Here is a 24746-nt window from a genome sequence, read left to right as displayed (position 1 = left end):
ATTCAGTATAGAGTCCAAGACTGCAGGCTACTACATGTCTATAAAGCTGCTGTGTTACGAGAAAAGTAAACTTTCATTAAGAATAGAAAGCAAAACAAAACTTTCCACTTTTGAGAAAAAAATGAAGTTATTTGATTTGTAATGATTAGATGAATTTGGGATGACTTATGGTGATAAGGCAGCATATTCATAGTACATTATACAGACTCTGGTTTTTTTTCTTTTTTTATTTTTGAGAGAGAGAAAGCCTATAGAATTCAAACATGTGGGACAAAGTTTTAAGCTACAAATTTAAAATCTGGCTCTATTGTTTTCCATGACTGTTAAAAATTGTTCTTTATCAAACGCATAGAGCTAAACCACTGGCTTACAAAGAATTGTGATCAACATTTTACCTGTATAGGTGGCTCAATCATTATCCATGCGGGAAGCATCAAACTTGGGTTAAGAGGTTGAGTTCCTACTCGGAAATAAATGCCACCACTGGTGTCACAGGCCCAAACATGCTGATTTCCACAGGTCAAGCTGATCAGCTTTACAGCACCTAATAAAAAAAGACTATTAGCAACCTGTCATTTTCCTTTCAAATTCAGCTAATAATGAGAACTTTTATTTAGACTTATTGTATTAAACTAACTTTAAACACAGTCACATAAAAATGATTAAAAGTTAATACAACTTGTGAGAGAAAAAAAATCACTGGATACAATGAATAAAAACAACAGGTAGTGTATGTGAGGTACTTCTCTTTTAAATCTAAAAATAAATGTTTTAGTCACAGGATACTGCAACTTCTAAAGTACGCTAAAAATATGCTATTAAAATAACTGAATTCAAGTAGGGAAACATTCCGTGACAAATGTTATCAGTGCCTAGACAAACTTTCACATGACCTAATGTGAACTTTTCTCTGTAGCTGGCCATACTTGTAGACTTTTAAAGGTGTTGAACTGCTAACACATTCAGCAAAGAACATTCCTAATGCTACCAGTGCTTTAAAAATATATGAGAGCATATGGATTATACATTTCAGTGTTAACATACCAGTGTCACATCTGTAAATAAACGAGCTGATTTTCAAACTGTATTCAACAGTGTACGTATTTATTACACCTATCTCAAAAGCGCAGCAGTATTTTAATCCTATGTAAGTCAGCCCAATGAAAACAAAGCTGCCAAATAAGTAAGTTTTGGAATTTTGAGATTTTTTTTTTTTTTTGCATACCCAATCGCACCCATCAATCTTGCTATTAAAAGTTTGCAAAGATAGTGGAGAAGCATACCTGATATTTTAGACTAAAAAGAGATGCAAGTTAACTGTCAACTGGAACTATTACTCTTTCAAATTCATTTTAAAATAGCTGTGTGATGTAATATATGTAACATTTGACTTTCTTTTATTTTTTTTTCTCCCAGCATCGGGACAACACAATGCTAAGTAATGGAAAACATGTTCTACAGAAAGAGGGACCCAATCAGTACAGATATACTACAGAAGGAATGCTCTGGTCACACTCCAAACTAAAGACTAAAAATAGGCCTCGCTGGTTGGTTGAACATGCCAGCGCTGCTTGGGATATCCCATTCTTGGTAACAGCTCTGTCTTCAGTGATGCAAAATCTGTCAGCAAATCCTTGTAAAGTGCATCAGATACAGCATTCCTTAAAGAGGGGGGCGCAATTTTATCCCACAAAGTGCAAGTTTAAAACATTTTATTTCTGCAGAAGGTAATATTCCCTGTTGTTAAGGCCCGCTGGGGGAAAGAACAGGAAAAAACAGGACTATACAGCTTTATCTTTTAGTTATCTGTAATAGTAAACAAATCTTTTCATGAACCAAAATTATTTAACTTTCTGAATCATAGGAATACAAATTAATTCATCTCACCCCAAAATTTCCTTTAATCGTACAGCTTCATATTAAAAACAAATGACAAAACTATACACAAAAACTTCTACTTCTTGGGATAATAACATCCAGAACAACTTTCTTTTGCAGGCAGGGGCTTGACATTCAGCTACAAAGTCAAAATCTTACTTTAAACCTCATTATCCCTTCTAACATAAAGTATGACTCGAAGTAATGGCTTTGTCACATGATGTCTCAGCTGTTGAAATGTTCTGATCCAAACAAGCATCAGAGCACTCAAATATGGAATCACATATCACCTACTCGGCATAGCTGATATTATTTACGTCTGCAGTACAATCTGATATTCAAAAATGCAGCCCTTATGTAAATGTTTTGGGGTTTCTCCCTCCTCCCACTGACTGTTTTTATCTTAGGAGAAGGTCATGCTAGCCACATTCAACTACTGTTTAGAGAAAGTAGCATGATTCAGAGGCATTGTTTATTGTTGAAACCTAAAGGTCATTCTGCTGTGTTTAGAAACCTTGATACTGATAGTGGAAACCTAATCAAAATAATATACTAGATACTACTCCCAGTACATAGTGTCAGGGCAAGAAGAAGATAGCACCAACATAATATGAATGTTTCAACATAAATGCTGGCAACCCCATTGCTTCCACACAGAACTCTGGATTGTATTTTACAGCAGCTCCCCACCCCAGCAAATTACAGTCCTAATGTTTCAGGAGTAAACTTAAACATATGCTTGATCAATAACAATAGTTCTCCAATTTCTTCATCCTCATTAGAGCAAATAAAGGCTCTTATATTATAACAATGGATATGTACTACCTTGTTGGTCTCTACAGAAGTCTCTTGTCAGTCTTTATGGCAGTGATCCACCACACACATTTAATTGGAGGAAAAATGCCTAAAACATGTTCATGCTTAAGTATTAACCCACAGTGACAGGTAAAGTGGAGTGTCTTTATACAATAGTACCACCAGAGTGTCACGAAGCTGACAGGAACAGCTGAATGTAAAGGTTGAACTTCTGAACTACTGAAGTTCACAAGCCAGATGCTACAATCGGCTAGCACCAATTATACTGATTTCCTTTATGAGTGCTTTGAGGTTTTCAGACAATAGCAAGTTGTTATTTATTATTACAGTTAAACAGTTATTATCTAAACTGCTGGAAAGCAATGGTATAATGAGAAAAGTTTCAAACTCTACTAAGCAACATGAGAAGGAGAGTGTGGACAAACCTATCTTTGTACATCAGTGAAAGTAAAGGCATAAAGCAGGGCTTAAACTATGGTACAATTAGTGGTCACAATTATGGTACAATTCATCAGGTCTGGAAAACCTGGTGTATAACTGGCATTAATTTTAAAACACACATTTTAAGAAGTTTTCCATGAAGTATTACAAATCGTATACTAAAATTCTACATAAGGCTTAAAGTCTGCCAGCTGTGTCTGCCTTTCCTTAACCCTGAAGTTAAAATTGCTTGTCTGTTCTCAGACCAGTCATGAACATTGCCATTAAAAATGGAAAAATTGCAAAACATTTTAATTATTTTTAAAATGGTGCGAGAATGGTGCATAGTCTCAATTTCTTCTGTCTTCTCTTGAAACAGTAATGCAGGTTAGCATGAAGATAAGAATGTTCTAACAGTCTGACTGTTAGACAGACAAAGAAATAAATCTGATTGTAATATTACTGATGAAGCTGACAAGTGGCCTGATTACCCCAGAGCCAAACTTGGAGAGTATTTTAATGATTAAAACATGGCCAACAACCTTGGTCTTATGCCTAACCAAATAAAAAGAGCAGTTAACCGGCAGCATGTTCTTAACATTATGCTGAATCATTAGATCGGTATAAACCTGAACACAGGAGTGTTATCAGCTGCATCGCGTAAGATGATGCAACTCTTGGAGCATAATTTTTCCTTTGCAGGATCCTAATGAAGCTTTGGCCACTCTGTTAAAAACGCATTTAACTGCAAATTTCAGGGTCTTGTATGGAACTGCCCAGGACCACACGATTACGGTTACACTGTAGTACAAGAACTAGACTGGTTAAAGCTACTGATAGACCTGCACAACACTGTGTCAGCCTGAGTCGTCTCAGACTGACAAACTGTAAGCAGCACATACACATAGAAAGTGTGCAAACAGTAAACATGCCGTCTCTAGCAAAAGGCTAAATTAAACATCGTTTGAAACCCATAGTTGCTCCTGATGTTTTACAGTCCTCTGCTGTGAGGCCCATTATTGTAAGGTCCTATTTAACCCAGTAAATATAATATTCTATATCAGTACAACAAAAGATACTTCTGAAGAAAAATATTGACTGTCCACTAAGAGAGTTAAGAGATAGTCTACTCAATAAAAATGTCATACCTAGTTGAGAGAGATCCAGTTTTGTCCAATGCATCCCTGTTGGACAGCTGGATGAAAGCGTTCTGATAAATATCTGCCCAAGACTATCCAAACCCCAAATGGCATCCTGGCAGGCAGAGTAGTGCACCATTTCAGCCTCCGGTGGCAGCTGCACCGTAGAAGGACGAAACTGAGGATTCTGATCACTGACACAAAACAGATCCTTGCTGCTTTGGCACAGCCACAGAAAGCTTCCTATGGAAAGGACATTTCTGTTATTAAAATCATTCCTAATCCACCCCGAGAAAGCTTACACATCCACTTCTGAAAAAATGATCAGTACATTTGAAGACAAAGTTAAAGCTTCTTGGCTATGTTCATAGGCTAAGATTTTGGAGGACAAACACACATCCTAAGCCCTTATTTAGGCACCTAAACACTCACTTTCTCAAATCGAGGAACTAGTAAGTGATCTCATTTGAAGAAATAATTCATTTGAAGAAACTAATGGAAGACAGACATAACAGTGCACTGTCATTTCCCTTTATTCTTTTGCTCTTCTTTATCCTTGATAACTGCCTTTGAAAAATAGCATTCTTTTTCAGTTCTAAATCACACACTTTTTCCAATAAAGCCAGTGTACTTAGATAATGCAATTTCTAACTATTGTAACTAGCAGTTGTATTCCCTAGCATGGTTGCACTTTTACCGATAAAATGTGCAATTTTGCTGCAATAACTGCACTGACAGGAGAAGTACTTTGTTAGTACAGGCATTCCAGCAAAGCACGCTCCAAGATTTCATATTACAAAATTCTGGCAATTCATGCTGCGGCAATTTAGGAAGCTACTGCTCCTAAAGGACTGCCCGGTTTCTCTGTTGGATGCCACTCCACATCAAAGGTGGCAGAGTGAATCATATGCTGCTGCTTTTTTTTTTTTATTTCCAGTACTTATACAGATGTATTTCCACCTTACTTCAAATATTTCAGATCTCTGCATACAGAAGAGGCACCCAAAATCTGAAGTAATTCAGGATATTTAATTACACCATCAATTCCACGCAAATTAAAAAAATTAGATATTATATGCTTGCACTGTTGATTCACTAACCTTCTTTAGATGAAGCTGTGGAAGCCAACACAAAAATCCATTTTGTGGCAGAAGCAGTACCACGAGGCACAATATTATTCCAGTAAGTGCCTTGAAAGAAAGAACAGAGTGCTATTAGTATGAAACTCAATTTTCTATTAAAATTTGTTATTACTTAAAATGCTACCATTTTAAAGAAATTATATTGCAATCAGTTATTAACTATCATCTAGACAAGATTTTCTATGTATATCTTTCAAGAAAATGTTGGAGGGGGAGGGAGAGAAAACCTCCTTCGACACATATGTACACACACAGAGAAAATTGGGAGTGCAGAAAAGGAGGAGAAGGGAGAAGACAAATGATCTTCATCAGGAGACCAATTTGGTGACAAGGTTAAACAGACAATATATTAGGGCTATTCTTAGTGTTTACCTGATCAAAGAAATGTACTAGATCAACATTCTACTTTGAGAAATATAGCAAGAAAAATAAATAAAGCAGTTCCTCTATTATCACTGTAAAACCATAACTTTACTCTTCTGCATAGTCACATCGGTCATGAACCAGACTCCACTGTGCTAGATATAACAGGCACAATAGCTTAAGATTGCCTTCTCACCCCAGAGAAGAGTGTAGGTACTAAAAGGAGTAACTTATGCACAGTTCACTTGTGCACAAAGAATTTTCCATGAAAATATTTACCTTTAAATGGGAAAGTATTTAAGACCAAATGCTAAGGAATCATTTAATTTAATTTTTAAAAATGGAATTGTTTGTTAAAGCTTCCCTAACTCACTGTGGATAATGTTTGTGGTGACAGAACTGTCATTAATTACTTTCTCCTACTTATTTTTCTTCACTTGGAAATATTAGATGTAAAAGCACACCAACCTATTAAGTTTCCCTTTGCCACATGGAATTCATTTTTGCCTGAAGAGATCCAGACTCCACTGCCATTAACTCCAAGGAGGCTGGGTTGACACTGAAGCTGCTGTGACCAAAATGCCATTCGAAGTTTATCAGCCACCTTCTCCACAGGTGCCTGAGCTGCAGTTGCCACTGTATGAGTTGCCTGGATTATCGTCTGGAACAGGCTGCACTGATCAAACACTACATAATCAGTGATGCTTACCTGGAAAAAAAGTAAAATAAGCGTTCTTGATAATTAGTTAAGCTTTTGGGTGAACTGCAGAATCTTTCATCAGAAGCTTTTTTTTGGTGTGTACAGGAAATGTACATTTTTTATGTACAGGAAATCTACCAAGGGTAGATCTACCACTCTGAAGGCTTTCCCTACCTTCAAAGCGTAGGAAGGGAAAAATAAAAACAGTACGTTTTGAATGAGGAAGAGTCTTGATAATAAACCAGAAGCAACGTTAAACATCATCTTACAACTCCCTCCTACCCAACAACCCACTTTGAATTCTGCATCGTAAGAAAGCCCTTTCTTTTGGGATGAGACTTCTCTCCCGATAAAAACACGTCGAACTCTGCAAACTAAGAGGTGAATTTTCAGTTTCCCAAAGGAAGAGAGAAACCTGCATACCAATTTAAATCACATCACAAAAAATTGTATGTAATACTCCTTTACAACAACCTCACGGGCATTTTAATTCATAAGGCAGGAGGAGGTCTAAGTAAGCATATGCCCAAGTTCCGTCATGGGCAACTAGGTTGGCAACACTCTGAGATACTCCTAGAAAGAAAGGGAATGCTTAAGAGCACAAAAACAAAAGCAGTTTCCTGCTAACCTCAAAGCCAAGCTATTCGTAATGCCCATATGCAAGAAGAGATTATATATGCACATAAATTGAAATTCTTTTCACTTAGGTAGACATGTAGACAAGCAAGTTCTCTGTATAACTGGTTTTGTACCCCCTTCTCCCTCACAGCTATCTCTGGGGAAAATAAGAAAAGCTGGGGAAAAAGAATCAGGATTTCTAAATCAATACCAGAGAGTACTTGCAGTAACTTTGTTGTTACCCACATGATCTGTGACTGAAGCAAACAACCCCACACGGTTTGAAGAAACCTCAACTGAATGGAAAAATGAGTAATAAAAGCATTTTTGCACGGTTACTTACTATTTGTTTCATCTAGCTAAGGAAAAGGAAGGGTACTGGAAGACAAGAGAAGAGCCTACATTCAGCAGCCAGACTTGAACATTCTGCCTAAACGGCATGTCCTACTACCCCTGTTAAGATACCAAGTTACATGCACCATTGATAGGACCTGGTAGAGCATTTTGTGTTCTTGAAAACTGCTGTGATGCTGCTCTGGATGACCATGGGATGGGGTTTTTTCCCCCCTTTTTTACAGCAGACATGAAAAGGGACTTCAGCCATAGCCACACCGCGGTTTTAATATATTGAATAAAGAGTGCTATAATATAACAAACAATTCATTGAATTTTATCTTAGAATCTCATGGGAAAATAATGCAAATAATAAACCCAAGGTAAAGGACTAAACTGAAAGCAAAATAAAAAAATGCCTACTTGCCACCAATGGTTATCATCTCCTTGTGGTTTCTTTGAAACTATACCAGTTCTGAACCACAGATTTCCGTGGATATCCAAAGCCCATAATGTCTGCTGATCTCCAAGGGTTATGCACACTGGTTCCAAAGCTTGCATTTCACTGGAAATGCAAACAAGTAAAAAAAATTAAAAACCTTACTTCAAATTTATGCTTGCGCTATTTTACGGAAGCTGTTACAATGCTAACAGCAGTTCAAAATGATCGAACTCAGTGTGGCCAAGCTCAAAAACACATTTGACTTTAAATTTTCACAGTTATTCAGTAATTCAAATTTTACTAGTTTGCATAAGTAAAAAACATCCAGCAACAAAAAATTAGTCCTTCAAAGATCACTCAAGATTTGAAACTTGGATACATCACAATAAAACTAAGCAAAAACTATTTTGTTCAGTAAATAAGAAATAAAGAGCTGTGTTCTTTAAATTTTTGATACAGCAGCTTCATAAATGTATCTCCTCCAACTTCCTTGACCTATTCTGAGACCAATACTAGCAGTTCGGGGACCATAAACAGAAAATTCAACCTAACTATGGCAAAGATAAAAGCTGAGTTTAGGACTATAAGTTTCCTGTATAAGTAAACAATTTTCAAGTTCAGAAAGTCAACAAGATCAGGTGATTGTATCAGACATTTAAAAGGTAGCCAACAATGCTATTTCTTTCAGAGAACCTTTCTCAACAGTTTAAGAACAAATACGGATTGCCTTCTGCAATTTTAATACAAAGTCTAAGACATTAAATGTACTCAAGGCATAGGTCAAGCAAATATTTTCATTAAGTAAACTAATCAAGTACATGCAAATTTCGGATTTGAACAAGACACTGAATATTTCCTTAGACTTTTCAAGAGCCAAATACTAGGCCGGGAGGTAACACAAGTTAAAGCTTCACAACAGGAGAGTCAGTAGAAGATAAAATCATATGATGACAAGAACTGGAATTTCTTCCTGTACCTGCTTCAGGCTGATGTCACAAGAGAGACTATATTCTAGATTCTCAAAGCCAGCAGTAAACACTCAGTGCTTGTAACTTTATCACAAACTAACTACAGCAAGCATAGGCTCAACTACAAAGCTAAATATCAATTATCCAGAATACTTATAAAAATCTGTGACTGGGAAGGGGAAAAGTATTATCCAGCTGTGTGGATGACCAAGAAAACACTGAGATTTAATCACAGAAAAAATTCACTCAAATATCTGAGCAGCTCATTAAAGCTATTACGGCAAAGATTAAAGAAACAGTATTTAATAAAAAATGTCATATTAACAGATATTATAAAGGTCTTTTAAAAAAATGTTAATTCTTAAACTCACTTTAACTGTGTTACCACATCTGTTTATAACAATTTCTTCCATTACATAGCAGTCATTCATCAGACAGAAAAAACACCAATTACTCTGAATATGGCTGGACAAAGACTAAAGGAAATATATATATATACACACACATATCTATGTATACACACGAGTTCAGGTAACGCTTTTTCAAATGTCAAGGAGTTCCATCATTGAAAACAATTATTTGTGTCCTTCCGGTTATGACGCTGTCCCACCTGACAATATCACTCTTCCATTGTTCTCCTTCAGGACAAAAGCTGCGTACTCCCTCCCGGTATAGCAGGGCTCGCTGCTCACTCAGTGCCCACACAACATTATTTCTGGATGTAACCTGCGACAGTGGATAAGGGCAGTCAACCTTTACTGCTCGGGCACAAGGACGATCCACACTCAGGCCTAGAAATCAAAAAAGGAAGATTGCTTTACAAACTTTGGCTTTTTTGCAACTAGAAGAAGAGACAAAGCTACCCAACAAAAGAAAATGAGGAGGTAAATATCCCTGACATGCTAACACTTTTCATTTGATGACTATTTCCTTTATCGACTGCTCTTTCTATAAACTATTATTTCCTCTAATATAGCTGAATTTATATTTTAAGAAATAAAACACTGTGTATCTCCTTCAGCATCCCGCAGAGCACACAAGTCCTGTCCTGTCATTTCTGTTCCTCTTCTCCCTCTAGTGTCAGTATCAGGAATCTCCATTTATAAGACATGTATTAGACTTGACAGAAGCATCACAGGAAAAAGCAGTAATGGAAGAACTTTTGCCAAAAACATGCCAGGCAGAGAGTCAACCTGATCTGAATAGTGGCAGCAGAGCTATTACAAAATAGCATGCCACAGTGTGCAGTACTGAATTAAGGAGAGAGGTTCAGGTAGATTTACAGGCGGTTTGCACAGATTTATACATATAATCTAGAGGAACATGTCGTCTTCACAATTACACTGAAGCTTGATTTGCATGTCCGCATGTGAAAACACTTTAAGAGACAAAGCTTTTGCTTAATCCTCTCATGCTGCCAAAGCAAGCATGAACAGACTCATCTGTATGATATTCTAAAATAACAAGAAGAATGCTCGTTTCCAAACCTCTGAGAGCACACTTTTGTTACAGAGGTTAGACAGGATCTTGGAGAAACAACTATCACTGATTGCCTCACATTAACAAGACGGGTATACTGAGAATTTATTTTTGGCATCAAAGACAAATTTAGAAACCTAAGAACAGCAGAATATAAACTATATAATCAAACCTATGTCTCACAGAGAAGAAAAATATTGATTCAAACCTCCACAGAGCCCTGTGTGATTGGCATCAAAAGTTCACTCTATCACCACTATCCATGCTTGATGGCAATATGCATGTCACCTTGGGCAGGCCACTAGATTTCTCTGTAACTACTAAACTTAATTACAAGAGCATAATTTAAGAGTAGAGATTCTTTGAAACAATGTTGTGTATTTAAACGCTTGTTTTAATCATGAAGAACTTCTATACTGTGCTACAGCAATTAAATCTACAAGAGACATTAGGAGAGTACCAGAATTAAATGGAAGATAAATAAGAATTTTGACAGCCACTCTGAAATGTTGTCCTGCTTTACTGTGTCTTACTGTTTCCCTTTTACATAGTCCTCCTCTTACTTCTCCAGTAATTCCTCCATCATGTTATTGGTAATTTTCCCTTACCGACTCAGCTCTCTGTGCAAAGTCTGCATGCCAAAGAGTCCTTGATACTCTTCTCCCTTAACTCTAGAACTTGGAGCTCCATCCTTCATCCTAGCTCCTTGTATTTTGCCTGAATACTCTCTTCATAACATCTTTCGAATGCATCCTCTTCTATTCACTGAAGCAGATAAAACTAAGGCCATCACTTCAAAGTTGCCACGGCACTGTCCCTTTTTCTGATTCTTGCCTCATTCGCAAGCCGTGAGAAGGCAGTTGTAAAGATGGCTGCTCCACGGCCCTGTCCATTCCTCCACTGGCTTTACTTTTTCCATCACATGAAATACATACCATTTGCCTGTACTTTCAAAGCGCTTTATGATCTTCTGTCTCTGAATACCTTCCTTTCAAGTGGTAACTTTTACCTTCAACAGATCCATGCTTTTTAAAACAAACCGCTTCTACTTTTCCCTACACTGCTCTCCATACGTAAATTTCTTCTGAACAGCCACACACTATCTCATCACCTTTCAAAGTCCTTAAAATTTTGTTAAAATCATTAAAGCAAGAAAAGAAAACCCACTTAAGGCTCAGTTGTTTCAGGGCACTGTACCATTTTCAAGGCAAGGATATTATTTCAATATTTTCTGCAATCCTTTTCCATTTATCTGCATCCATCCCATATCGTTCCCATGTCATAAATCCTCTATACTGTATGCACTCTGTGTGGCACAAAAAATAAGTGGCTATGAACCGCGTTTTCCAGCCTCCTACACAGGATCTCACAATTGTTTCCAACCATTTCTGAAGATAAAAAGGTTTCCCTGTGTCCTGACTGTGGATAAAAGTTTAAAACAAATTGTGACCATTCCATAGACTTGAACTCTAATAATCTTAGCCCGCAAAAACGCAAAGAGCATACAATTAATTCAGGTACCTGTTTGCAGATACAGATCTCCATTTGTTCTGATAATCCAGGCAGTGTCATCACTTAAAGCTACAAACACAGCCTGGGGTAAAGCCTCATACCAGTGGCGTTTTCCTTTTATAGTTACTTTTCCACAAGCAAACGCTTTGTTAGTCTTCTGTTCAATCTTCCAGAGAAGAGCCCCTGTATGAGGAGTTAAGAGAGAAAATAGTATCACTTGGCAATTACTGTAGCAGAGACACCACATTTGTCCCACCTACACCTAAACTAACATGCGGGGAAAGGCAAACCAGTAGCATTAAACAAAAATGCAAGATTTAAAAGCGCTTATAATTTTTTTTTTTTAAAAGCAAGACCAGAACAGTGGCCAACTTCTCTGGGAATTGCTGAAATGCATTTACCTTTACAGTATGTGCAATTTTTAAACATTAAAATGCAAGTAATTTCTTAGTTGTACACTGAAAACTAACAAACAAAGCAAATTCTATGTCAGGGCCAAATAAACCTACCATTAAGAGACTGAAATTCATGGCTTACTTCTGTACTAGTGTGGTGCATCCTCAGTACGTAAAGGAAATGGATTAATTCTAGTACTTTCAACTTTTACAAATACTAGTAGTAAATCATAACTTTTGTGGACCAGTCATGAGTGACAGACAGCCAAAGAGGTGTCCTGTCCCATGTTGCAGTGGGCAGCGCTATTACCTGCTTGTTATGTAGCACATGAAGAGCAGACAAAACTCAGAAATGTAACTGCACAAATCCATCTTGAGAACTTTTTCCCTCACTCAAATTAGAAAGCATAGCTCAGAAAAAGAAAGCCAAATGGAATTCCAAACTTGGATGCTGATTGGCATCCGTGCTGGTTCCTACCAGAGCACTACATTGTCATATTCACTTCCTTTGAATAATTCCACAAAGTCGCATTTAATTCCATTCTGACATACGTGGTTAACATGCTCTTGTGTTAATACATCCACAGGAAAACGTGGATGATAAAAATTTCTATGGATTCAATGAAAAACTGGGTGAGCTCCTGGAATTGAGGGATGATAAACGCAGAGAAACAACCTGTTGCCCAGGAAAACTCTGAGCCACCAACAATTGCAGTCTGAAACTACCAAGGGCAAATGTCATACTTGCTAGCCCATTCCTTTTCCTTTTCTGCAGGCATCTGCTTTTGACCACTGTTAAGGACAAGATACTGAGCTGGATGAGCCTACGATCTCACCTAATACAACTACTTTTAAATTTTTTTCGTCCGTAACAAAGCTCAGCTACAGATCAAGAAGAACATCTTTCTTCTTGAAACGGATAGGGAATCTTCCCCTACAGAGAGAAGGGAAGATTGACATGTGCTTTCAGAGATGACAGGGGAAGAAAAGTAGCGTCAGGGCAGGAGACTAAGTAAAGAAAATGTCTGAGAAACTTGCGTTTTCACTCCAGTCCTGGAACAATCTGGAAGGCCAGAAGTGATGCAAGTTTATAACCAAAAGCTGTTTAACTTTAATCCAACATAATCCTCATTCCCAACCATCCAGAGCAAACTCATATGTAAATGCACCAAAAACTGAAAGATTTTTCTTTAGTATATAAAAAAGTCAAATCAACAAACAAGCCCATTCACAAAACCAATTCTACATTTACAACAAAAATAATTTTAAATTTGGAAATCATAAGCAGTTCTGGATCAAAACCCAAGATTTTGTACAGACAAGGACCTCTTCATTCATCTCTGCCTACCGCTGAACTGCTACTTCTGAAGTTCATTTTCATCAGGCAGCCATGTGTTGAAAACTTCCCAAAATGCAATGTGAACCTGTTAGAAAGACTACCTAGACTTAAACTAGAACATGTTATGCAGAGCTAGTGAGGATTCAGTCATATCACCCAATATGACTTTTTATAAAAAAGAAAAACCAAAAAAACCCACATTACTTCTACTTGAAGCAAGCCCCAAACAGACAAATTTCTAGAAGTACTGTATTAAAAAAACCCCACACAATAAACTGCCTATGTGGAAGTTACACATGTGCTGAACTGTATCTGTAATCTCAGAAAAATTACAAGTTTCACCACATTAAATAATAGCCATCATTAAAAAAATAAGAAAGCAAGGAAAATGCATGAGTCTATGGAAGTTTCATATTCAGGAGCTTGCAGGGGAGCAGAAGCCAACCGACCTGAGGGGGAAACTGCCACCTGCTGGACTCCATCTTCGAACTTCTGCCACCGCAGCCCGGCGGAGGGCAGGGCGCTGCAGTACAGGCTGCCTCTGTAATCCAGGCACCAAATATACTTTTCTGAGACAACCAGGCTCAGGATGCCGTAACCGGGGCCAGAGTATCCCATCCAGCTCTCTGCAAACTAAAAACCGTAGGGTCAGAACAGTGTCAGGTGTCTTCAAACCGCACAAGAAAATGGCTATATTTTCAGCAGCTCCCATGTTTTGATTAAAGCAAGCTAAACTTAAGGTTGTTAAGTACCTTGATCAATAAATAAATTTGCCTTGTGTAAAATAAGAGTACGTCTGTCAGTGTTCTCTAAGATAGTATGTATCACAAAATAAGACTGCTAGAACAAAAGTTTTAGCCAAAAACCTCAACTTCCACACTGTCATTACCTCCAACAAGTGGAAAATCTTCTCATTAATTAAATAACACACATTTAAAGTAAATGGCAGATGCAAAAAGGAAAACATAAAAACGTAAGGTCTGTCTGTAAGTCCAGGAAATTTATTCTCTATGAAGTGATGAGCAAAGGGAACAAGATAACTGGAGTGCAGATAGCTGAATATCCAACTCTGATAATCTGTGTGTGGTACAGGAGCCATGTAGTGCAGAAATCTGGTTTACAGACTATCTTAAATTTTGATAGCTTGCATGAGTTGAACCCAAGCACTGCAGACATAGCCTATAATATAAGCATCTGTGGAGCTTTTCTAAACATTCCAGAATGTAAGAATATCAAACCCTGAAACTAAGTGTCTTCTACACTTTGGGCTGCAGTTGTTACTAAAGACACCATCAACTTACAACTCAACCTTTGCCAACACATATTTGTTTGATCTCAATACAAGGCTGTTATAGATTTTAAAAAGAAACAAAACACCCAATTTAGAAGAACTGTATTTCCTTCTTAAGACTTCTGCTAAAACTCAGTGATTTTAGCAATATTGCAGATTTAACAATTTATTTTAATACTTCTTTTCTATAGTCTGTATGAGAATTACTATTTCTGGACATGTTCACCCACAAAATAACAATGAAAGAAAGTGGGATAATAGAAAAAGGAAAAATGCCAACATTTTAAATAGTACTAACTGCTGTGTACAGCACAAAGACTAATCATTATTCTGAGTATTTACAAGTAAAATGAAACTTAACCAGGGGCCAGCTATGTAAGATAATCAGCATTAACTCCCCATGAAGTCAGCTGAAGTTGGAAACAGCATCGTGCAGAATTTGGGCTACTGAAGATCCAAACAAGGAGCAGCCTTTGAGCATGACTTAGTTCTACTGTTCACTCTTTAATTCATGGGTTTATGACAGTATTTTTGTTGAGCTTTGAATAATACAGCCAGGGCAGCTTCTACACGTTGTAAACACACATCAACCATTCTGAAGCCTGATAACACCACATTGTGGAACAGTTGCAAGATACGTTGCTGTTTGGCTTTATGCTTTGTTTACTCAATTCAAATAAGGAAAAAATTTTTTTGCTGAAGAAGTAAAGGATAGTGTTTACGTGACTGTTTCTTTCAAAATGCTGCAATTAAGTATTTTAACTAAATTGAAAACACATACCTGATCAGATTTTAACAGCACCGTTTCATCTAGGCTTATCTTGGCCACATCCTGGGAACCAGGCCCAGCACCAATTTCAGGCATGCTAGTCTCCGAGGATGAATACGGTAATCCATGTCCATAAATATCCTCTTCATCACTTGAGGCAGATTTCTCAGCCTTACTTTCATGAGTGTCTGTTACCCATTCAGCAGTGCTAGTACTAGATTTAGCTTTAATTACACTTTCAAAATTCCACCCAGAAATGGAAGTGTTATCTGAATAAACATCGTTGGAAGTGTCAGAGTGGGGCACAGAAGGATCTGACAGAGCACTGTGTATTAGAGAGAGTTGCTGTTGGTCTTCCCTACCAGTTTCACCACTTTCCTTTGGTGGCGATGCCTGAACACCAAGTACACTGTCACATTCCAATAACATTTGGTCTGTAAGGTCTGGCTCTTCAAAAGATTTTTCAGTATCCTGCAGCTTTATTTTATCTAAATCTTCATCTATTTTACATAACGTAGGAAAATCCTGCTCCTCCTCTTGGCTCAGCTTTCCAAGATGGCATTCATTGTCTGCAGAAACCACACCACCATTACATTCACCATCAACACTGCTTGTCAAGTCTTCCGTGAGGATTACAGGAGAGACAGATGTCAAAGTATCTGTAACAGCTGAAGTACCCATGCCACTGTCACTGTTCGGAAGTTTCTGTAAATCAACCATATCTCCATTTTCTTCATTAATTAGTACAGTCGCAGACTCAGGAGACTGTAGGACACTGAAAGTTTCTGAACCGTTATCTTCTTGCAAGATCGTATGGGATTCCACGCTGAACATGCTTTCCTGATCTGGAGATCCAGTACTCAAATGATCAATGCTGCCACTCATTAGGCTGGAAGTCATGGAAAAGGAGTCTGCATTCAATGAATGTGGACTATCACCAGAAAGCTGACGCTCATAAACTGGTGTACCTTCCAGAGAGCTGTGGTTTTTCCTGGTCCCACTCTCTGTTCTCACAAAAAAAAAAAAAAAAGGGAGGAAGTAGTATTAAAAACATCTATTACATTTTGATACAAAGTAAAAAATTAAAATATTTTTATCACTGGGGGAAGAACAGTTAAATCTAAATTTCAACATACTGATTTCTTTCAACTTCAACACTAAATGATACACATAAAGCCAAAAAAGTCTTAACAGCAAAAGATTTTAAAGTTGTAACACCAATATAAACAATTAAAATAATGAAGTACTGACTCTATTTTAACAAACTAAAAAGCATGGCTAAGAAAGATACTGTCAAATATTCTAAATAGGATGAATAGATATTATACAATTCCAAAATAAAACTGGAAGCAGAGTTCACTGCATGTTACCATTAACCCATACATTAGAACCTTAAGCCTGTGTACATAAAGCAAAACAAAGTTAAAAGAATAAAGCAAATAGATCTAAAAAGACTTAATCCATTTATCACTTTCAAAACAGGCTTTCATCTTAAATGTAAATGGCCCATCACAACCACTGATATATCTCAAGAGCATGACAATACAATACAAACAAAGCATGTCAAACACACACACACTCTTGTGTGAAACATCAAAAGCGACATGTTCCAATAATGAGCAGTGGCAGGGAACGTTCTGCTAGAATTACCTTGTTTCTTCTTTTTTTTCTTTTTCACTTTAATTGGCTTTACAATGAGTTCTTGATCAAAATCTTCAGAGCTGATCGTGCTGAACCGTTGTGAAGAAAGGTGACCTTCTCTCTGAGCTTCTGAAAGTTGGTCTGCACATATCATAAAGCTAGAGCCACTGTCCACAGAATTTACTGAGCTGCTTCTGCTTCTTGATTCACTTACTATAGAGCAGCCCCTTTTTCGTGTTTCATTGCTCAAATCTCCCACTCTATCAAAACTTTTCTCCGACAGCGTTGGAGTTTCCAGATCGTCTTCCACTAAAGAATAAGAGTCATTTTTATCACCGATAACCGAAGGGGAAGTAACCATTTTTTTATCTGTTTCCACTGAAGGGCTAGATGATACAGGTGCAACTACTGATAATGGGGTCAGCAACTTAGGGCTCATGTCTGTTAAAGGATTCGGCAATTTTGAATTCACATCTGAAACCAACAAAAAGAAAAAGAAAAGTATAAATACTAGTGCATCAAGGGAGTAGGGGCATAGTTCTTTTAAAGTATTGAAAGAAAAGCAGCTTTATGCAATGGAAAAGTATTCTGTTTAATTTGCAACATTTCAAATATATATATATACACACACACACAATATGCAAACTTCATGTAAGTAAATCTATATTAAATCATTTTAGTAAAATTAATCCCCCAAAGCCTGTATCAAACTTCTATTAGCAAAATTCTGCATTTATGTGTATGTATGACAAATGGTACAGGTCTTTAGCTTGGAAGCCCCAGCTGTATCACACAGTGAAGTGCCACCATGTATCTTCAAACTTCTTCATTCAAACATTTAGTATCTTGGAAAAAAAAAAAAAAAAAATCAAGGAAAATTTACCAGATAAACCACTGGGGTAATTAGAAGAAAATACACTTCAAGAACGATCCTTTCAAACTATACTTGAAAGTTAAGATGAAAATAATAAACACCCCCTAGAAGTTTGTGAGTAAAGAACTGCTTAAATTCCTAAAGCTATCACTAATATGCAATGATAAGAAAGTTCTCTAGCATTCAGTGAGACTTCATAGCATATTTACTAGCATTTTGCTAATACAAAGTATTAGCAAAGATACAGTATTTTAAATAAGTAGTCCTTCTGTGAGTGTAATATGCTGAATAACAGTGTTTACAATCTTTACAAATGAGAAATCAGGCAGCATCATCATTAAGGAAGTATTATTAATCCCTTTTAGAGAGTTCTAGTAACATAGGTTTAGTTCTTTCTTTTTCATTGCTGGGAAAGTTGAGATTTCCTCTGGAATGTGTGTGGTGACAGGTGGCACAGAATCAACATATTCAGGTATCTCCAACCCAGTCAACTGAGATTGATCAATAAAGAGATAACCATGATCAGGAATCCAGATTGCTTCAGCATCATGGTTTTGAATAAGGTCTCAGTTGCACAGATTAGAGATGCCTGACTAGGATAATGCTGATTTGCTCTCAAAAAAAAGGGAACCATAATTAATTTCTTATTGCCCCCATTCTCACTGCAGCCAGAAGAGAAGCTCAGATGAACAGACAGATCAGGTGCCTAAATATAATCTGTAGAAACAGCTAAGTAACTCTACAGAACCTGGTAGGTTTTTGCAATAACCTGAAGGTTTTTGTGTGGGGTTTGGTTTGAATTGGTTTGGGTTTTGTTTTTGTTTTGTTTTTTACTATTAAAAAAGTATGATAGGTACCATGTTCTATGAGGTACATACTAAAGTTTGCTAATCTATACAAACCTATTGATGACAGTCCTTCAGGTCTACTTGAAATTCTTATTATGTCTCTATCTCCCTTTAAGAGAAAAATCTCATTGTTGGTACAGGACACAGACACAATATCACCATATCCTTCCAAGCCACCAATCAAAGCCTATAAAGAGTCAACACAGAAAGAAATTGACATCAGGTTAACACACTGTTCAGACAAAATGGTGCTCTTAACAAAAGCGTTCACTGGAATTCAATCAACATATCTCATTACAGAAGAAAGATTTTATCTTAACAAAAAGAAATAAAATAGTAAAACAAAACAGTAAAGCACCCTTTAATCATGATGTAGCTCATTTTTATACTAATTTCTATTCCATAGATCTATTAGTTTTCTCTGTCCAAACTAGCAGCAACAATATAACGACAACTTAAACAATATACAATTTGGTGGCAGAAAACAAACACAGTACAAATGTTTGATACCATTTAGACAAAAAGATACTAGCTTGTATTCACTTTCATATCCACTTTTAAGAGGACTAAATAGCTAACAGCTCATTCTATACCAAATAAAATGTAATACCTGTTTTTCTGCAGACACCAACAGTAGTAGAAGGGAAAGTATACGTAGTTCCACGCACATTTTATAGGCCTAAAACTTTTTGGATTAATTACTAGATTTTAGATTTATATATACTTTCCTAAGTATCACAATTGATTATGATGTTAACACATGGATTGAAAGCTTTAAATATTTTTAAATTTTCTATGTAATACAGCGAGCTAGTTTGTGAGTATATCATTGCAATGACAACCCGAAGAGGGAGAGAATAAAGTAGTCTTTGTTAAGTTTAAATACGGATTTAAATCGTAGAAGTGTAATGGATAACCCAAAAAGAGTCTTACAGCACAGCATGAACACAAACAAGTAAGAAACAAAATATGGACCCACAAGATTTACCTACCTGGTTCACAGTGTCTAGTAAGTAGATGCTGTATTCATTCCAGGTCAGCACCCATCCTTCTCGGAAAAAGCACGACACAATCCCAAGGTGTTTCTCTGGGGAGCTGTAACTTCCCCTGTCAGGTGGTTCCAAACGGGGATACAGTTCAAAAGTTTTTATTCCTCCAGCAAATACATCTTTCAATATAAATGTGGCCTGAACAGTTCCATGAACATCAGACTTCCAAAGACGAAGCCCAGGTCTGGCAGCAAATAGTGTTAGGTCACTCTGTTTACACAGGCCAGGTATAAAACACGCTCCATATTTTCCACTGCTAAAATGCAAAAGCAGAATTTATTTTAAAAGCTATATACTCAACGTAGAAACAATTTTAAAAACTAACAGCACAAATTTACAATGGCAATTTATCAAAAATAAGAGTCTTCCATTAGTCAGTCAAATGTCTGAAGTACAAATTTGGTTATAGTAAGACAAGAACAGTGCTTCTAAATACCAAGTTTTCCCTCACCCTTAGATGTCAGACACCATACCTATTAAGCAAGTTCAATGACTCCTCCTAATAAGCTTCAGAGCCTTAACAGTATTCTTTGTCCATCTCAGAAAGATCCTACTATGCAGTCATCCTCTCAGAATAAACAAGCAAAATACAACAAACTAATGCTAAGAAACTGACATCCTCTACTTGCAAGAAATACAGAACAGACTTCAACTATTAAAATCTTGATCTCTCACACACAAAAACACCATTACTATCACCCAAGAAAACCCCTCATACATAAGATGGTCCTTGGTATTCCTCACTATTCATATCCCTGAAAGACACATATTAAACCTTCCAAGGGCCAATTTCCTCTGCTTCCAGATATATCAGTCATGCTGTTCTAAGACTGGGTTCCCTCTTCCTTCATATCCAAGGGAGATTACACAATAGAAGATGCCAGAAATCCATACAAGAAGTTCCCAGCCTTCAAGACAACTTTAATTGCTTGCTATACATTTTCCCTTTTAATACACGGAAGCGTATAAGAAAAATGGGGATTTTACATTGCTTTTTACATCAGATATTACACCGCCCATTAGATGGACCTGACCTGCTCACACCAAGTCACAGTAAACCAAGAGGGTCTGCAGAGGAAGTCTCACAGTGATTTCAGTTTAAACAATGAGAAAACATCTTAAATATTTTTGCATAATAGTCCCCTGAAGATATGACTATGACATATTTGCCACCATGTACTTTTTAAGTAGAGAGAATTGTCATTTCATGTTTCAGCACACATAGCTACTGTAACTAACTTTTTATGAGCTGACTGCTGTGTTTTATTAATTTTGCTGCTTAGATCGCTCTTTCTATAATCCGCTCTGAAAAGCTAGAATTAATAGATGTGCCTGCATCAAGATTTTATGAGGGTTACTTTTTTCTGGGCTGTGTTCCAACTTGCTTGACAGATTTCTCTTCTGTGTAAAAAAGTAGAGTCCGTTGTAAAGTAGAGACAAGCAGCACTTTCTGGTTGTAATCCAACTGGACAATTGAAGACGGCTCTTCCAATACAAGGCTGGAGTTGCAAATACCCTTTTAAAGATACATGCAATTAACAACAGTTAACCTTTCTAAACATACAAGGTAATAACTAACACTTCAAAGAAATTAATAAGCCCAAGAAAGAGAAAACAAACAAACAAATGCTTTTGAACTACTGTTGCACGAAGTTCACTTAATGAGTGTGGAGTTCCTTTATGCAGACAAGGAGGATACAATTGTGTGTATCACAGTGACACACTATGAAATTAAATTTCTCTTGGAATATTAGCTAACGCATTTCACTTGAAATCAATAGAAACTCTAGGACACATTTTCTTCCTTCTTCTCCACTGCCAGGTCGTACAATGCTGAGAGACTCATTACGTTTGCAGATGTTGAACCTTTTTGTCAAATCAAATGAGGGCCAGTCATAGGTAAGTCGGGATGGCTGTTTAAATTTTTCTCCCATATAGAAACTTGAGATAGTACTTATTTTGTTGATGTCCCACATCTGTATTAATTAACATGGAATTAGAAAAATTCCATTTACTGGTAACATGCTAGTCACCCAGTAGAAACCAAATATTACTTTCATTCTACACTCTAGACTGAGATGCTGAACAATTCCAAAAAAAAAGTACTTCATCAATACAGTGAATCAGCGATGTCACATCATTCAAAAGTACCCTTTCCAAACAAAAGAGAAAGTACTGAAGGAAGATATGATAGTTATTTCAGACAGAAACATGATAAAATGAGAAGGATCACCACTTTTTTATTTTATATAGGTTATTTTTTTAAACAAGGTAAGGCAGTTATGAAGGATACCCAACGTGTGTGTGCACACTTGGCCAAGTGTACGCAAACCAATGAAGCAGTTCAACTAAATACATGATGCTAAGTAATTAACTAACTACTAAATACTTAAACACACAAGCATTCTTTCAAAAACTTGTAAACAGCAATCAAGGTCTCTATAATAAATACTCACCTGGTCTAGATCTAGAGCAGAGTAGACAATCTTCCCTTTGTCATCTCCAGAGAATAATTTCATTCCATTGGGACTCCAAGCTAAAGCTGTAATGCAACTTTTGTGGATACCAGCAACATCAAATCTCCGAAGCTGTGAAACAATAACAAAGCATTACAAGGAGGGGAAGAGAAAATGGAGACACAAAGCCTATTCAGTAACTCTGACTGATAAATGGGAGGTCAAGTACAAAAGTGCAGATCATTCTAATTTTTATTTAGCACATAAAAGCTAAACAAACAATCAAAAACACCACCACCAAATAGCTCAGCCAGTTATTACAAATGAGAAACTTCTCACAAGCATTTGTGATTAAATGTATCTCTTGTAATGAAAAGCATGCTTTCAGATTATTGGTTTTATAAGCTTAACATATGAAGCCTAAAATACATTCACAGACATTTCATCAGGCAAAATTATTTGGTTTTCACTATTATAAAGAATCACAATAACACTATACTAGATTTGCCATACTAAACCTCACAGTTTAGCCGAATGCAAAGATTTACCTGTTTGTTTCTTCCAGGTAACGAAGACACAAGCTGAAAAACTGCAACCCGACCTGAGGCTGTACCAACAGCAACTAGGTCATCGAAACAACTCAACAGCTTTACAAAAGTAATAGATTCACACTTCCCCTGTTGAAACAAACCATAGATAAAACTCACAAAGTTAATGAGAGACAAACAGCAGCTCAGCTTCACTAGAAGAGAGAAAAGTTAGTATTTACCTCAAAATTATATTTTTTCATCTGGTTTAAATGTCTGCAGTAGAGATAAAGCATTCCAATGCTGCTCCCCACAGCAATGTAGTCTCCATTGGTATCAAGTGCCGTGAGGTATACCACAATAGAGCGAAAGCCTTTTTGGACCTTTGTAGGAATGGCATTGAGAAGATAATACAAGGGACAAAACTCCTTAAATATAACCGGTGAAGCCACAGATGCCATAGCAAGCATTGGCCTCAGCAATTTTAAGGCTGAAATAAACACATCTACTTGATCACATAAGGAAATCTGAAAGACAAAAGCAAAAGACATGTCATTAACTTCTTGGAAAGAGTAAGTGGTCAACAGAAAGCCAGATTTACCAAGTGGGATGCAGAAATTCTCAGGTTTTGTTTTGTATGAATTAAAAACAAGTTAAACTCTTCCAATGAATGTAAGTTCTCTTTAGAAGAACGTTTTTCTTAAGAATAAGCCTATTTCTTAGGTTCAGCGCACATCTGAGTAACGGTAACCACTAAATATGGGATAACCACTCTTTCTTGCAGTGTGAGCTCGTCAAAGTTGAGTTAAAACGCAGTATTTCTTCTCATCTGGCTAGTGAAATAGCTGTAAGGGCTCTGACACTGAACAATCCATGTGGCCTATTTATTCATCGATCTGCAAACTCTACCCTCAATCCTCCCAGTGCTGAAAGCAAGGGATATTCACTGTGTTAGACAGCACAATAAGATTCAAGTGTCAAACCAGTACTTATGCTCAACTCCTGCACTCCAAGAAAAGCACAGTGGAGAAACAATTCAGTTAGAGCTACATCTGCTACATAATCAAATAATAACCAAAAATTAAGAATAGTGTGGGAAGGAAGAGGAAAAAGAAAGAAATCACAATTTGACAGACACAGGAAAATATCCATGTAGCAAGAGAATTTAGAAAGATAAGAGACAAAGTACCATATGCCTGTGTTTCCCTTTATGGTTAAGCAAGTAATTTCATGTTCATGAGTAACACTGTACATATACTAGGGGACAACTCTAGTTGTCTAGTAGTGTCTATTTTCTAAGAATAATGGGAAAAAAGATTCTGTTTGCCTTGTTCAAGAAAAAAAAAATGTAGTCAAAGCTCATCATAGTAATAACCTACTGGGATCTTCAGATGTACCATGATGTACGTAAGAATATTTAAAAAAAAATTAAACCCAGTAATATTTCTCATCATGGGGTGACAGTCTTGACAAGAACATTTTGCAGCAGTAGCTATTCTCCTTATGGATGACTTCACGTCATGGTTTGGGCACGTCAGAACAGGGAAAAGGAAAGAAACCTTCACTTCTTGAATTTTATTTTGCCACAAGCAAGTCTGATTAATAGAATGGTTTAGAATCTACCAAAAATACCTGCAGTTTTCCAAGACAAGGATTTTGGATTTCTATGAAGAAGAGTTTTCTACGGTTGTTTAAGCCTGTAATGCTGAAGATTTTCTTAAGCTTCAGCAGAGTTATAACTTACTTA

The 24746-nt window shown here is 36.8% G+C and overlaps 1 protein-coding gene across 7 annotated transcripts in view; it reads right to left on the bottom strand.

Moving 5' to 3' along the window:
• TECPR2 (tectonin beta-propeller repeat containing 2) overlaps positions 1-24746 on the bottom strand; it is a 59855-nt gene that overhangs the window by 31524 nt on the left and 3585 nt on the right. For all 7 annotated transcript variants that reach the window (XM_054201647.1, XM_054201651.1, XM_054201650.1 and 4 more), the window contains exons 2-17: positions 23242-23526; positions 23021-23149; positions 22473-22604; positions 21375-21532; positions 19960-20272; positions 19022-19154; positions 17255-17719; positions 15617-16608; positions 13994-14177; positions 11820-11993; positions 9430-9610; positions 7833-7974; positions 6227-6467; positions 5354-5443; positions 4263-4496; positions 396-544 (exon numbers count right to left, since the gene is read on the bottom strand). In XM_054201647.1, coding sequence (XP_054057622.1) covers positions 396-544; positions 4263-4496; positions 5354-5443; positions 6227-6467; positions 7833-7974; positions 9430-9610; positions 11820-11993; positions 13994-14177; positions 15617-16608; positions 17255-17719; positions 19022-19154; positions 19960-20272; positions 21375-21532; positions 22473-22604; positions 23021-23149; positions 23242-23469 — 3945 coding nt within the window. In that variant the 5' untranslated portion in view covers positions 23470-23526. The remainder of the gene's footprint in view (positions 1-395; positions 545-4262; positions 4497-5353; positions 5444-6226; positions 6468-7832; positions 7975-9429; positions 9611-11819; positions 11994-13993; positions 14178-15616; positions 16609-17254; positions 17720-19021; positions 19155-19959; positions 20273-21374; positions 21533-22472; positions 22605-23020; positions 23150-23241; positions 23527-24746) is intronic.

This window comes from Rissa tridactyla, chromosome 4 (genome assembly GCF_028500815.1).
Source record: "Rissa tridactyla isolate bRisTri1 chromosome 4, bRisTri1.patW.cur.20221130, whole genome shotgun sequence".
In the NCBI taxonomy this organism is placed as follows: domain Eukaryota; kingdom Metazoa; phylum Chordata; class Aves; order Charadriiformes; family Laridae; genus Rissa; species Rissa tridactyla.
This window is presented reverse-complemented; position numbering and strand designations above follow the sequence as displayed.